At 32.7% G+C, this 12,091-nt stretch overlaps 1 protein-coding gene across 4 annotated transcripts; it reads left to right on the top strand.

Moving 5' to 3' along the window:
* The first annotated feature begins 904 nt into the window (after positions 1–904).
* On the top strand, positions 905–5,932 carry LOC124844883 (uncharacterized). 4 transcript variants are annotated; one of them, XM_088097719.1, is made up of 8 exons: positions 905–1,248; positions 1,326–1,427; positions 3,890–3,956; positions 4,044–4,165; positions 4,620–4,755; positions 4,859–4,914; positions 4,999–5,194; positions 5,717–5,932. In XM_088097719.1, the coding sequence occupies exons 3-8, from the start codon at positions 3,896–3,898 to the stop codon at positions 5,824–5,826; spliced, it is 681 nt and encodes a 226-aa protein (XP_087953845.1). In that variant the 5' UTR covers positions 905–1,248; positions 1,326–1,427; positions 3,890–3,895; the 3' UTR covers positions 5,827–5,932. The 4 variants fall into 4 exon arrangements, with proteins under 4 accessions (XP_087953845.1, XP_047177857.1, XP_047177858.1 ...); XM_047321901.2 differs by having other exon boundaries at positions 3,853–3,956; XM_047321902.2 differs by having other exon boundaries at positions 906–1,248; positions 3,886–3,956.
* The last annotated feature ends 6,159 nt before the right edge of the window (positions 5,933–12,091 follow it).

The following is a 12,091-nucleotide window of genomic DNA, read 5'->3' as shown; positions in this document are numbered from 1 at the left end:
GGGCTTGCATCAATTTGGTTCACACAAATGACAGATTATATTTTGTAAGAAAATTATAGTGATGACAAAATTCATTGCTTACACACACATACCTCCTATTACAAATACAAGTTTTGGATTGATTCCCGCATTTGGTAAAGGTGGTTTCCTCTCACGTATCAATAGAAAAGGAACATATTAGAACCATCAATTACTAGGACCTAAAGAATATAAAGATTTTTAGTGTTTCAATAAATTAATGTTATTGAATTAATTTCTTCACCAGTAGAAATTCCTAAGAATAGCATAATGTCGTCAATCAATAATGACATTGTAGTAACCATTTTACTTACTTAAAAAATACATATGCAAAATTAAACAGAATAATTCCCCTAGTATATGGAAATTGAAAGGCTAAAGAAACCAAAAAAATTACATAATAACCACGTTGAGGGCATCCTTTTTTTACTAGATTAAATCAGAATAAGTGACAAGATAATTAATTAGAACTTTGTTGAACAAAATCACATTAAGCATCCACAATTTAAAATTATCTAATAATTCAACACTAAAATCTATCACATTCTACAGACAAAGAGAATAACATTTAAGTAGATGAAAAATTATATTTGTAATCATTAAAAATAATATAAATGATCAAAATAACTCATATAATTCATAAAATAAGTATAAATTATATAATATACATACATAAAATAACTATAATAAATTCATAAATGTTTAATACAAATAAACTATCCGTTGAAATCTTTTATATAAAAAGAAAATTATCGTACTCATCAATCCTTTCCACGGTAATTAAAAAATATAATTCTTGACATATATCATTAAATCACATCCAAGATTGATTTTCTCTCTCCTGTAGATGCTCCACCATCCTTAGAAGACCCTCCTATTCATTTGACAAATTCCACCCATTAATACTTTTTCCCAATATTTACATTTCATTCCTTGCTTTGCTTTCTCATGAATAGAAATTATCAAGAGTGGGCAAACCTGTTTTTAATCCACTTTTAAACTAGTTTGATGGGTTAAGGATCCATTTAATTAAATCTGTTTTTCAATCTGATCGATATTATATAAATTTTCCAATTCAAATTTCTGTTTTAGTTATACAGATTTTAAAAGTTGGAAAATCCAAAATTATATTCAGACCAAGATAATGCCAACCTAATTTCAACCCACGGTACCTTCTTCTCTATTTCAAAATTTTAAGAACCCTAAATCCTCTTCCGTGGCCAATCAAAGGTAATTCTAATCGGTAATCTTAAATCTCTAGTATATGTTTCCTGTTACCTTCATTCTTTTGTTGGATTTTGTTTCAGAGAACGCACGTTGGTGCCACTGTCGCGCTGGTGGGTGGGTTTGCCGGAGATTAAGATCAAGGCTAGAGCACTGCGTGTTGGGAAGGTTGTTACTGTCATAAGGTATGTATCATTAACTCCCATTTCGTACTTCAAATATCAGAAACACATTTTGCACAGTGAAATTTTGGAATTATGAATGCAAAGTTGAGATTGTCCCAGTTCGAATCTAATTCTTTGTATTATAAAGATGCATTTTTTACACGGGTGAGTCAGGATTTGCTATTTATTTATTTATTTTATTTAACAAGTCTGAAGTTTTTTGTAAATTTTTGATGGATTGATATCAACTATGTTACATCTCATATGCCGTGGGGCAGTAGTTTTTAGCTCTGTGTTGTAAAGAGCTTGAATTCTTAATTATCAATATTTCATGAATTACGATTTCCTTTTAGTTTTTTTTTGGTTAGCACAACAAGTGACTTTAAGCTAATGTTTCTGGTGGTATCTGGAAAGCACATGTGCTAGTGATCATTACATTATATTTTAGTTGAGAGAAGAATTTTATGCTTTTTCTGTTCCAATTCTCGATTTACTATAGCTTCGTTATATCACGATATTCTAAATATCCTTACCTTTTTTCTTGGTCACGGTTCCTTCACTTTGGATTTATTGTTTGTGCCCTTGATCCAGTAATCTAAAGTTACTGGTTTCCAAGTACTGTTGTGAAATATTATTCTTACATTCAAGAGCTCCCAGAGGTACAACTCCCCTATATCCCAACTGTGTTAAACAAGCTCTTTCTTTTCTTCATTTTGGAGTTGGCTCATTGAGGTTTTCGATTGTATTATTCTGATGTATCATAGCCTTTTATTAAGAAATTTGAATTTTTTTTTCTGAAGGTTATTGATTACTATATTTTAAGAGAAAGCAGGAATAGGAAGAGAATAGGTTTGACTTTTCGTTTAATAATTTCACATTATTTTCTTGGTGAAGCAGCAGTATGTAAAAACTAGTGATGTGTAGTTTAAGACCATTTTTTTTTTCTCGAATGATTGAAAAACTTAATATTCATGTACGTTGATTTCAAGGGTGATTTTTAGTAATCATTTGGGCTAAAGGCGTATCAAAATTACCAAAACTGTAATGAGAAAGGCGCCATCTTTTGCAGTATTTTGCATCAAGATAATATCCAAATAAAAGATTTAGCAGTGACAAGGCTTATGCAGACTATTCAGACTATGAAAATTGACTTCGTGAGAGAAAGAACAGTCATTCCTACTCTTCCAATATTTTGTGGACAAAATGCTCTTTTCTCCTATCTTCTTACGTTTCCATATTTAATGTCACCATTCTTTCTTTCTAGATCTATCTTTGTTAAATATCCTACAAAGAATTCACTGATCATTGTGCAGAATGCACAGACAGCACAAAAGTAGTATGGAAACTTGTTTTTAATGTTGTAATACTTAGGAGTTGTTCAAAATGGAAGCTACCGAAATAAATCTATATGCATCAATACATTGAACTCTTGGAACACTGAGACTGAAATTCTTGCTTCAATGTCATGCATATGCGTATCATTTGTAATTCTCTGTCAATATCTTTGGAATCTTGTATGCATTTTCTCACAATATTTTTATACCATGTCCTTTCTAATGTGTCATTTTATTAAATTGGACTTTTTTTTTCTGCTTATCTTAAGATAAGCCATGAAAATTTGACATTCTTTATTCTAATCACTTGAACCCTCTCAATCATGGCGGTGAAGTGTGTTTTATATATAGGTGCACTGTGGGTTAGAAATTAGCTGTTCTTTAAGTATTAAGTCATTCCATTAATAACTTATTTCCTTGTCTCTTTTTCAGTAACTAACTATTTTCAGTAAATTTAAAGATGATTACTGATCGCCATTTTAGTGATAGATATAAAACAACTTGCATCATAAAAATTTGACAATGATGAACACATATTCATGCTAATTTTTTACTTAGGCATCTTCATTATTTAGTGATGGCACAGTCTGGTCTACAATTTTCTTCTAAAGCATCCATTCGTCGTTCTCCAAATACAACCAATCCTGCTCATACAGTTGGAGATGGTGGTAACACTGAAGCTAATACACTCAACCATCACAAACTCCTGAACATGTAGTATAAAGGAAATGGTAAATAAAGGTGTGTGAAGAAGACTATTTGAAATGAGGGAAAAAATTAATGTCTAATAATGTAATTTCATAGATGGAAGGGTAAAGTGAATGTAGCAAGTATGGAGTGTAAATAGCAAAGGCATGAAACAGATTCCAATTTATCTGGTGGGCTGTTTAGTTCCCAGATTTGCTATTCTGCTTGGAAAACAAATCAATTTCCCAAGGCGTTTCTTCTTCTCCCTTTTGTTTTACCAATGTTCATTCATCAGCTAACTCTCTTGTAGGAAGCACTGAAACTGTAACAATGTCATGCTAATTCTATTCTTTTCAATTTATGCTTTCAGGTTAGTTAGCAATTCGACTATAATTTCCGATTTGCCATTTTATTGAACTCTTTAGGGTTTCAAATGAATTCGATTTTTCTTCAAAAAGACAGTGAGAAATGCTGGGCTTTTCATATGGAGAAATATTTCTGTTGCTTGGAGCCACTGCTGCTCTGATAGGTTGGGTCATGCTATTGTTACATCTGTTTATCATATGCAAAATTTTATATTATTTTTAGTACAAATGTGAATTGTTATGTGCGATAGGTCCAAAGGATTTACCAATCATATCCAGAACAGCAGGGAGACTTGCTGGTAGAGCTATTGGATATGTACAATTGGCTCGTGGTCAGTTTGAAAATGTTATGCAGCAATCCCAGGCTCGCCAGGTATTCCCATTTTCCAAGTTACCAGCAGTATTATAAAACCTGCAGGAATAAGTTTCTTTGGAGTTTTATAGATTCTGTGCGTTTTGTTGCATGAAGGCAATAACTAGTTGCCTTGAGGTAAATATCGTTAAGCACTTTCCCTAAAGAAAACTAAACACACACCAAGTCATAATATTTAGGGTTGTAAATGTCTTATATTTTCTTTTATAAGCAATAACTAATACGTGTACACAAAATGTCAGAAAATGTCTTATGATGCTTAATTGGAGAAAAGATAATTTTGCATTGTAGAATCTTAACATGTGGTTTACTTTGAATTTCTTGGACAATAATGTCAAATATGAACATAAAAGTTAGTGAAATATTTATGCTTCATAGGGGAATCTTTGTCCATTGGTAACACTTGGTTCTGTTGACAAACTACTTTTTATTGTATTGGCCTATTTTGTCTTAGGTTCATAAGGAACTGCAAGACACAATGGCTCAGCTAGATGCTATTCGTCATGAAATTCGAAGCATATCAATCATAAATCCTGGCCCTTTGACACGAAGATTTGCTGACAATCCTGACCAGACATCTATCCCAAATGGTATTGTTTACTACCTTGTTTTGAGGTGTAACAGTTTTATTATCGTTTACAGATGCAGTGTAGAGATTTTGTTTAATACTGTTATCTTTTTTGGATAATATAGACTGTAAGAAACCAGAAGATTCTGGAGAGAATCACCCGAATCCCACTGTTATCAAGGTTTATGAACCTAACCCACAAAATGAGACAAGTATATACTAGTATAGGAATTGAGTGTGCTTACATGCCTATATATATTTCCAGGACTCAACTTCTGTGTCTTCTAATTCATGCAATATGCAAAATCAAGCAACCATTTACGCCAGATTTGCAGAGTCCCCTTCCATAAAGAATGAGTTGTCAGCAATTAGTCCTGAACTGGAGAAGATAGATGACAAACTGCAGCTTACTGTCTTACCCATATCCGCTGAAAATGCTGGACTATTACCAAATCGTGGGGGTATGATACTTTTTGTTTTTTTGGCTTTGCTTATCAAGATTTTCTTATGAGTTGGACAATTACAACTTTTTACTCGGTACAGTTTGTGTGCTATATAGTGTGATCATTGGTCATGTGATATTGTTTTGTGATTCCTATCAATGTATGCCATACATGCATATGTAAAGGCACTAAAACATTTGGCTTCTTTTTACCCATTACACACCCAGTGGTGTTTTCAGATAAGATTAGTTAATCTGCAGACTTTTTTCATTTGAACTGTATTTAGTTAGCTCGAAGACTCGGAAGTAAAGACTGTTTGCCGAGCTTCATTCATTTTTATACTATGGCACATTTGGCATAGGCTAGGATATTATAAAAAATGTTATTTCTTTCATTGCGAAATTTGCAAATTATTTTTCCTTTTTCTTCTTTATGAATGCCTGATAGCTTTTTGTCTTGTCTGTCCATGTTTGACGGGAATCTGTTTGTTTTAGAACGATACCTGATACGAAACTTCTTTTGTTTTTGTTTCATTAACAGCTGATGTGAAAGGATCTGACATAGTTCTAGAAGCAATTTTGGAGGCAGAGGTAGCTCATAAAGCAAAGGAATTTTTTTCGCAGCCCCAAAACCAAGCCAAATATGATTGATTTGGTAATCCTACATAAACATAGTACCTTAAAATCTGTAGATGCTGAAGTTTCTCGCATTGTTAAATGCAAAATAATAATATCGATTCTTGAATTTTCTTTTCTAGTTCAGGTTAGAAGTGATTTATCCTACATAAAAACAGTAATTCTTAAAATCTTGAATTTTCTTGAATACCTGGTCCTTTGTACGTTAAAAGTGATTGAATTTTAAAATAGTTGATAATTTAGTTCTTAAAACATTAAAGTTAGAGCTTGAAGTGAATTCTTAGATTTTGGAATTTGGTATATAGAAAAAGAGAGAAGTAGAAATCAGTTATTAAAAAGTTCCTTTTCATCAAGTGATTAACATAATTTTTTTGCAATGATTTTTCTAGTGGTATAAATATTTATTAATTTGATTTGGATATAAACAATTTTTAAAAATTTCAGTAAGAAAAAGCATCATTAATATTTTTTGAGATGCTGATAAAATTGTAAAGAATATCTGGTGTATAACATTTAAAGTCTGTGTTGTATGTGTACGAAGCATAGATGCACTACGGAAAGTGCATCTATGCTTTAAAACAAACACTCTTTTGAGCAGTCACTTTAAGGTGTTTAATTTGATGGAAGAAAATCTTGTTTATTTGAAGAAAAATATGATAAAACAAAATATCGTAATATCAAAGATACTTTATACTGAAAATTTCCGTTTGTTTTATAAAATTTTAAAGTAGCCTTTTCTGGGCTCCTGAAGATTTTTCACCATCTTTTCATAGGACCTGGGAGAGGAAAATTCTCTTTTGGTTACACTTTATAGGATATGAATTTTAGTAAAGTTTGATATATATATATATATATATATATATATATATAAAGAGAGAAACTGCTTTTGCATGTACTTTTTTTCTTCTTACACCTTCATAAGGTTGATAAAACATGTGTCTGGCCACTATACTCTACGGTTGTGAGGTTGCCATCGGGGTAGGTATTCGGAGGCGTCTTCCATATAGCATCTTCAACTTCTTCCTTCTTCGACCTCTCCATCACTATCAATTTTAACAATTCCATTACCACCCAAAAACACCATGATCTTCCTCATCCTCCATTCTTCTTGATAGAAGGCATTGGAGAACAAAATTAGGTATTAGGGAATAAGATAGAGGAGAGGTGGAAAGGAGAATAAAATTATACATATATTTGGAATTAAGTCTCTACATCTTCTTTTACATATTTCCAAATGAGTGTTGTAGAATATATTTTCAAATTTGGAAAATATATTTTTTTATATATTTTGGATTGAATGTCATAATATCTTTTTATTTTCTGGAAGAGGTGCTTTCAGTCAGATTTAGAAGGGCTTTCTGTAAGATATACTTTTATTTTTTGAAATAAATGTTCTGAAAAGTATTTTTTATATAAAAAATTCTTTTATTTTTTATACTTTTGTGTGTGTGTATAGTAAAATTTTAATGTTATAATAAGAATTAACTATATTTTTTTTCCTAGTGATTTTTGTTTTAATTTCTCTTCTAAATTTCGTTTTTCCTTGTGATTTTTGTTTTAATGGAGAGTGTTAAAAGATTTTAGAAATGGCTTTGACAACCATCTAAATAAAGGTGTTAAATGTTGTTGGTGGATTAATTAAGAAAAAATGTTCCATGTTGGATAATGGATAGAGTTGGAGGTGGGTGATGATTGAAGTGAAGATAATAATTGCAATTTTTTTTATACATGTATAAAAAAATTATGTTTTACTTTGGCTTAAATATGTTTTTAGTCCCTAAACTATTGGTTGTTTCTGGTTTTCGTCCCTCTTTCAAAGTAAGGTACAATTTGGTCCTCATTCTTTTCGAAACGTTCGTTTTAGTCCTCAGAAATTTGGTTTTAGTCCTCATTTTGTTGCTAAATGAGGACCAAATTTTTAAACGGTGTTAGTTTTCGAGGACTAAAACGAACGTTTTCGAAAAGAATGAGGACCAAATTGTATCTTACTTTGAAAGAGGGACGAAAACCAGAAACGGCCAATAGTTTAGGGACTAAAAACATATTTAACCCTTTTACTTTTTATGTTTTACGTGTCAAAAGGGAGTGTTGTGGCATTCTATGTGTCACATAAAAAGATACACTAACATCATTGGATATTAGGATCAATTCCATTAATTTCAAAAGGATAGGAATACAAAATATAATTAACTCTTATTATTAAAATAATAATAATAATAATATTATAACAACACCAACAAAATTAATTATTTCGGTTGTGGGGTTGAGGTTAACGGTTTACTATGTCACAAATGTCTTAAAAGTCTGAACGATTATCTTTGTCATCGTTTGTTTTAGAATCCCATTCGGACAAAATAAGAGATTACCTATTGAAGGTAGTCCGATGCCAAAGTTAGTAAAAAGATTCAGCAGTTTTAGCAATTAATGCGTATTAAATATTATCACCTACCTCCTTACCTCAAACTTGTATTTCAGAATGGATTTCGGATTACTGACGGCTTAATCGTGACTCAATTGGTAATAATCATGTTTTGTTGTAAGCTAATCAACATTAGGTTTAATCATTCTGAAGGGTGATTGCTTGATTTGTAGGATACAGTCGTTCGATCTTGGGGATGACCATCATGGTCTTGTTTGTGGCACAACTAACCATCAAGATCGTATGGTCCAAGGTTGACTAAACGGTTATATGATACATAGATCTCCCAAGCCCGAGCATATCGTGATAGGTAAAAGGGTCTATGTAAAAGCTATGTTGGGTGCATTTAAGGATGCTTAATCCTTTCGTGACCAATCGCAAGTGATAGTTGAAAGGAGGTTATAACCGCTGGGATGACGACACGTGGTGTATTAGTATTCATGTATCCCAAAATATGGAGAATCGAACGATTTGGATCATCAAATCCTCCTTGATATGAAGGTTGAGTTTGGCCCGTTAGGTCGTCCCATTTGGCTATCAATCTTTAACACATCAAACGCATCAAAATCCATTTGAACCTCAGAGACATGTATAGGAATGTCAATTTCAGAATAAACCTACTCAGGTTGCAAACCAGAACTTGTGTTCTCAACAGTATTAGTGGCTTCATCAGGACAACCACTCAAGTTGGCTAATAAGGACCTGGCTTCAGAAATTGTCTTATCCATCAGGGATCCTCCAGCTGCAACATCCACAAAAAATCTTTCTTTCATGCTCAATCCATCAATGAAGTGCAAGATGAGCAAGTGCTCACCGATTTGATGATCTGGACATGAAGCACATAGTTGGTTGAATTTGTCTCAACACTCCCTCAATGTCTCTCCTTGCAGCTGTACAATGGAGCTAATTTCCCTCCGTTTGGAGACTGTTGTTGAGGCTGGGAAGAACTTCTCCAGAAAGCTTCTCTACATCTCAGCCCAAGTAGTGAATGATGCTGAATAGGTCTTGTAGTAGAACAGTCTTTAGTTACATCCCCTAAAGAGAAGGGAAATGTCTTCAACTTGGCCCAATCTTTAGGGACTTCTGTTGGTTTAAACATGGAGCAGACCACTTAAAACTCCTTTTGGTGCTTGTATGGATCTTCTCCAGCCACTCCATACTTAGGCAGCCTTTTGATAAGCTTGTACAGCCAATCCTGTGAATTTGCCATCTCCTGATCTTGTACAGAACTTGTCTAAACATGGATTTCACTTCAAGCAAAGATTATACCGAACACATAAAAGCATAATATGAAGGAGAACCACTATTTACAGATTTTAAAGTTTCCAAAAACAACAACTAAATGCACAGAAACTAAACACACAGACTACTAAAAAAATTAAAGCTAACAAGACTAACCTAACACTCTAAAACTCAATTCGCCGAGTCCCCGACAATGACGACATTTGTTAAACTGCTTTTTAGTTGCCTAAAGCATAACAAATTTGGTCCCCACTAATGTAGTAAAGGGTTGACCAAAATATCAATCCTAGGACTCGGTACAATTAAGTTTAAAATGTAGAGTTAATCTTGCTTTTTATTTTATTTACTATTACTACGAACTAGGTGGGGACAAAGAAATGAAATTGAAAGAAATGAAACTAAAAAGAAAATCTGTTTAAAAGATAGAAAGAAAATTAAAATGAAATGAAATGAAATAAAAGAAATTATTATTCTAAACTACCTAAAACAAAAAAAAAATCTAATTTTTATAGCTAATATGATCTACTGATTTACAAAGACACTAGAAATGCATAGTACAATTGAGAAATCTAATTATTAACCAAATCAAACAAATAGTAAAGAAACTTGAAAATTGAAATGTAAATAGAAATAAAACTTTATCTAATAGGAAATGTTCAAAATAATAAAAGATAATTACCTAAGCTAAAACACATTACAGTAAATCTAGCAAATGCAAAGAAGTTAAAGAATGGAACTAAAAACATAGGCAAGACTCACAATAATAGACAGATGCACATTGATTTGGATGAAACAAGTCCCAATTGCACTTTAGGAAGACATCCTGTAAAGATTTAAACTCACTTTGAAGTATTTTGGTTCATATTGCAGAACTTGTTGTTAAACTGTCTTTTAGTTGCCTAAGGCAGAACAAAGTCTGGTCCCCACTAATGTAGCATAGGGATGAACAAAATATCAATCTTAAGACTCAACAAAGTTAAGATTAAAGTGTAGAGTTAGATCTTGTATTTATTTACTAATTATTTATTATTAAACTGGGTGGGGACATTTAAAATGAATGAAACTAAAATAAAAGAATTGAAACTAGTCTAAACTAAAATCTATTTAAAAGAATAAAGAAATTGAAATGCAATAAAAGAAAAGAAAATAATAGTCTAAACTACTCAAAACAGAAATAAAACCTATTTACTATAACTACCTACAACTAAAACATAAATATTATACAATCTAAACAGAACTCAAATGCTAAAAAAAATAAGGAAAGACAATCTTTGAAATAGAAATGCAGAACAGACGCAAAACCTAAGTCTAAAAGAATGCATTAACAATCAAGAGATATTCCTAAACTAAGCATCAAATCTGAATTAAAATGTAAAACATAAAACCTAAAATGAATCATCAAATACTACTCTAAACAGAAGTAATCAAGAACAATCATGTTAATATTCTCAACTAAAACTGAAATCAAATGAACAAACACCTAAACTAATGAGTAGAAACAAATTGGTTGATTAGAACCATGAATAAGAACCAAAAGTACCAAAGTTAGTGTAGAAAAGTAGTCATTTACAACTCAGAAAGACATCATGTGCAGTCATACTCACTGTGTGGTATTCAAGTTCCAAATTAGAACTTAGTGTGTAAATGTCTACTCACTATACCAAATCACAACAAATTCAACTCCTAATTCATATTCCTAATCATCACCAGATGCAAAGCCTAATCTAAATGCAATTGAAAAATGAAAAAGGGAAAGAAAGCTTGCTTTACACGATTTTGAGCTTCATCCTGATCCAACGGCCTCCCTGCTTCTTTAACTTCAGCCCTTCGATCTTTTTTCATCTCTACCGGTCAGCTCCGGTCATCTTCTCTGTCTTCTTTAACAGGCAGGATCGCACCCGTCTGCTCTCGCTTCGCTCTTTCTTTTTGCCCTAGCTCTAGGGAGAGTTTTCTTTTCTGCCAAATGAGATGCACAGTCTGGACCCCTTCAAAGGCAGCAGCGCCTCTCCACTAAACACACCAGAACGACGCCGTTCCACTAAAGGAGAATCATCCCAATCATAGGCAGCAACAAATCCCAGCCAAAACGCACAGTTTCATCAAGTTTGGATCCAAGCCCATTCCAATGCTTGCAACAGCAGCGCTTCCATGCTTAGGGTGTTGGTCCCTCCACCACCACACCTTTCTCCCTCCACCTCTCATTTACTATTTTGTCCCTAAGTAAAATTTTATTTTTAGGGTTATTATTTTTTAATTTTACCCATTCACAACCTATTCTACTAATAACCTATTCTAGTCCCCCATACATGAGTAAAATACTTTTCTTTCATTTTAACATTATATTTCTTCCTCTCTTTCTTTCGTCACTGTGAGATACTACAAGTTGCAAAGGTTGGTGATGAAAAAAATTATCAAGCAGTCTCCCTCTCGTGGTGCAGTGCATGTGTTGCTTCCTCCAGGTGCGTATTCGAATAAACCTTCAAATAAAACCCTAAAATAAAAAACGTAACCTTTAAACGGAGGTGACATCCTTCAACGGAGGTGACATCCTTCAACGGATGTCAACATCCTTCAACGGATGTCAACATCCTTCAACGGATGTCAACATCCTTCAACGGA

This window comes from Vigna umbellata, chromosome 8 (assembly GCF_029865625.1).
Source record: "Vigna umbellata cultivar VRB3 chromosome 8, Vumbellata_1.0, whole genome shotgun sequence".
In the NCBI taxonomy this organism is placed as follows: domain Eukaryota; kingdom Viridiplantae; phylum Streptophyta; class Magnoliopsida; order Fabales; family Fabaceae; genus Vigna; species Vigna umbellata.
The sequence above is the reverse complement of the archived record's forward strand: the minus strand, read 5'-3'. Positions and strand labels throughout refer to the sequence as shown.

Coding starts and splice junctions, on each gene's coding strand:
- LOC124844883 (XM_088097719.1), top strand. CDS start 3,896: ATGCTGGGCTTTTCATATGGAGAAATATTTCTGTTGCTTGGAGCCACT. Junction 3,957..4,043: donor AGCCACTGCTGCTCTGATAG/GTTGGGTCATGC, acceptor TATGTGCGATAG/GTCCAAAGGATTTACCAATC. Junction 4,915..4,998: donor CGAATCCCACTGTTATCAAG/GTTTATGAACCT, acceptor ATATATTTCCAG/GACTCAACTTCTGTGTCTTC.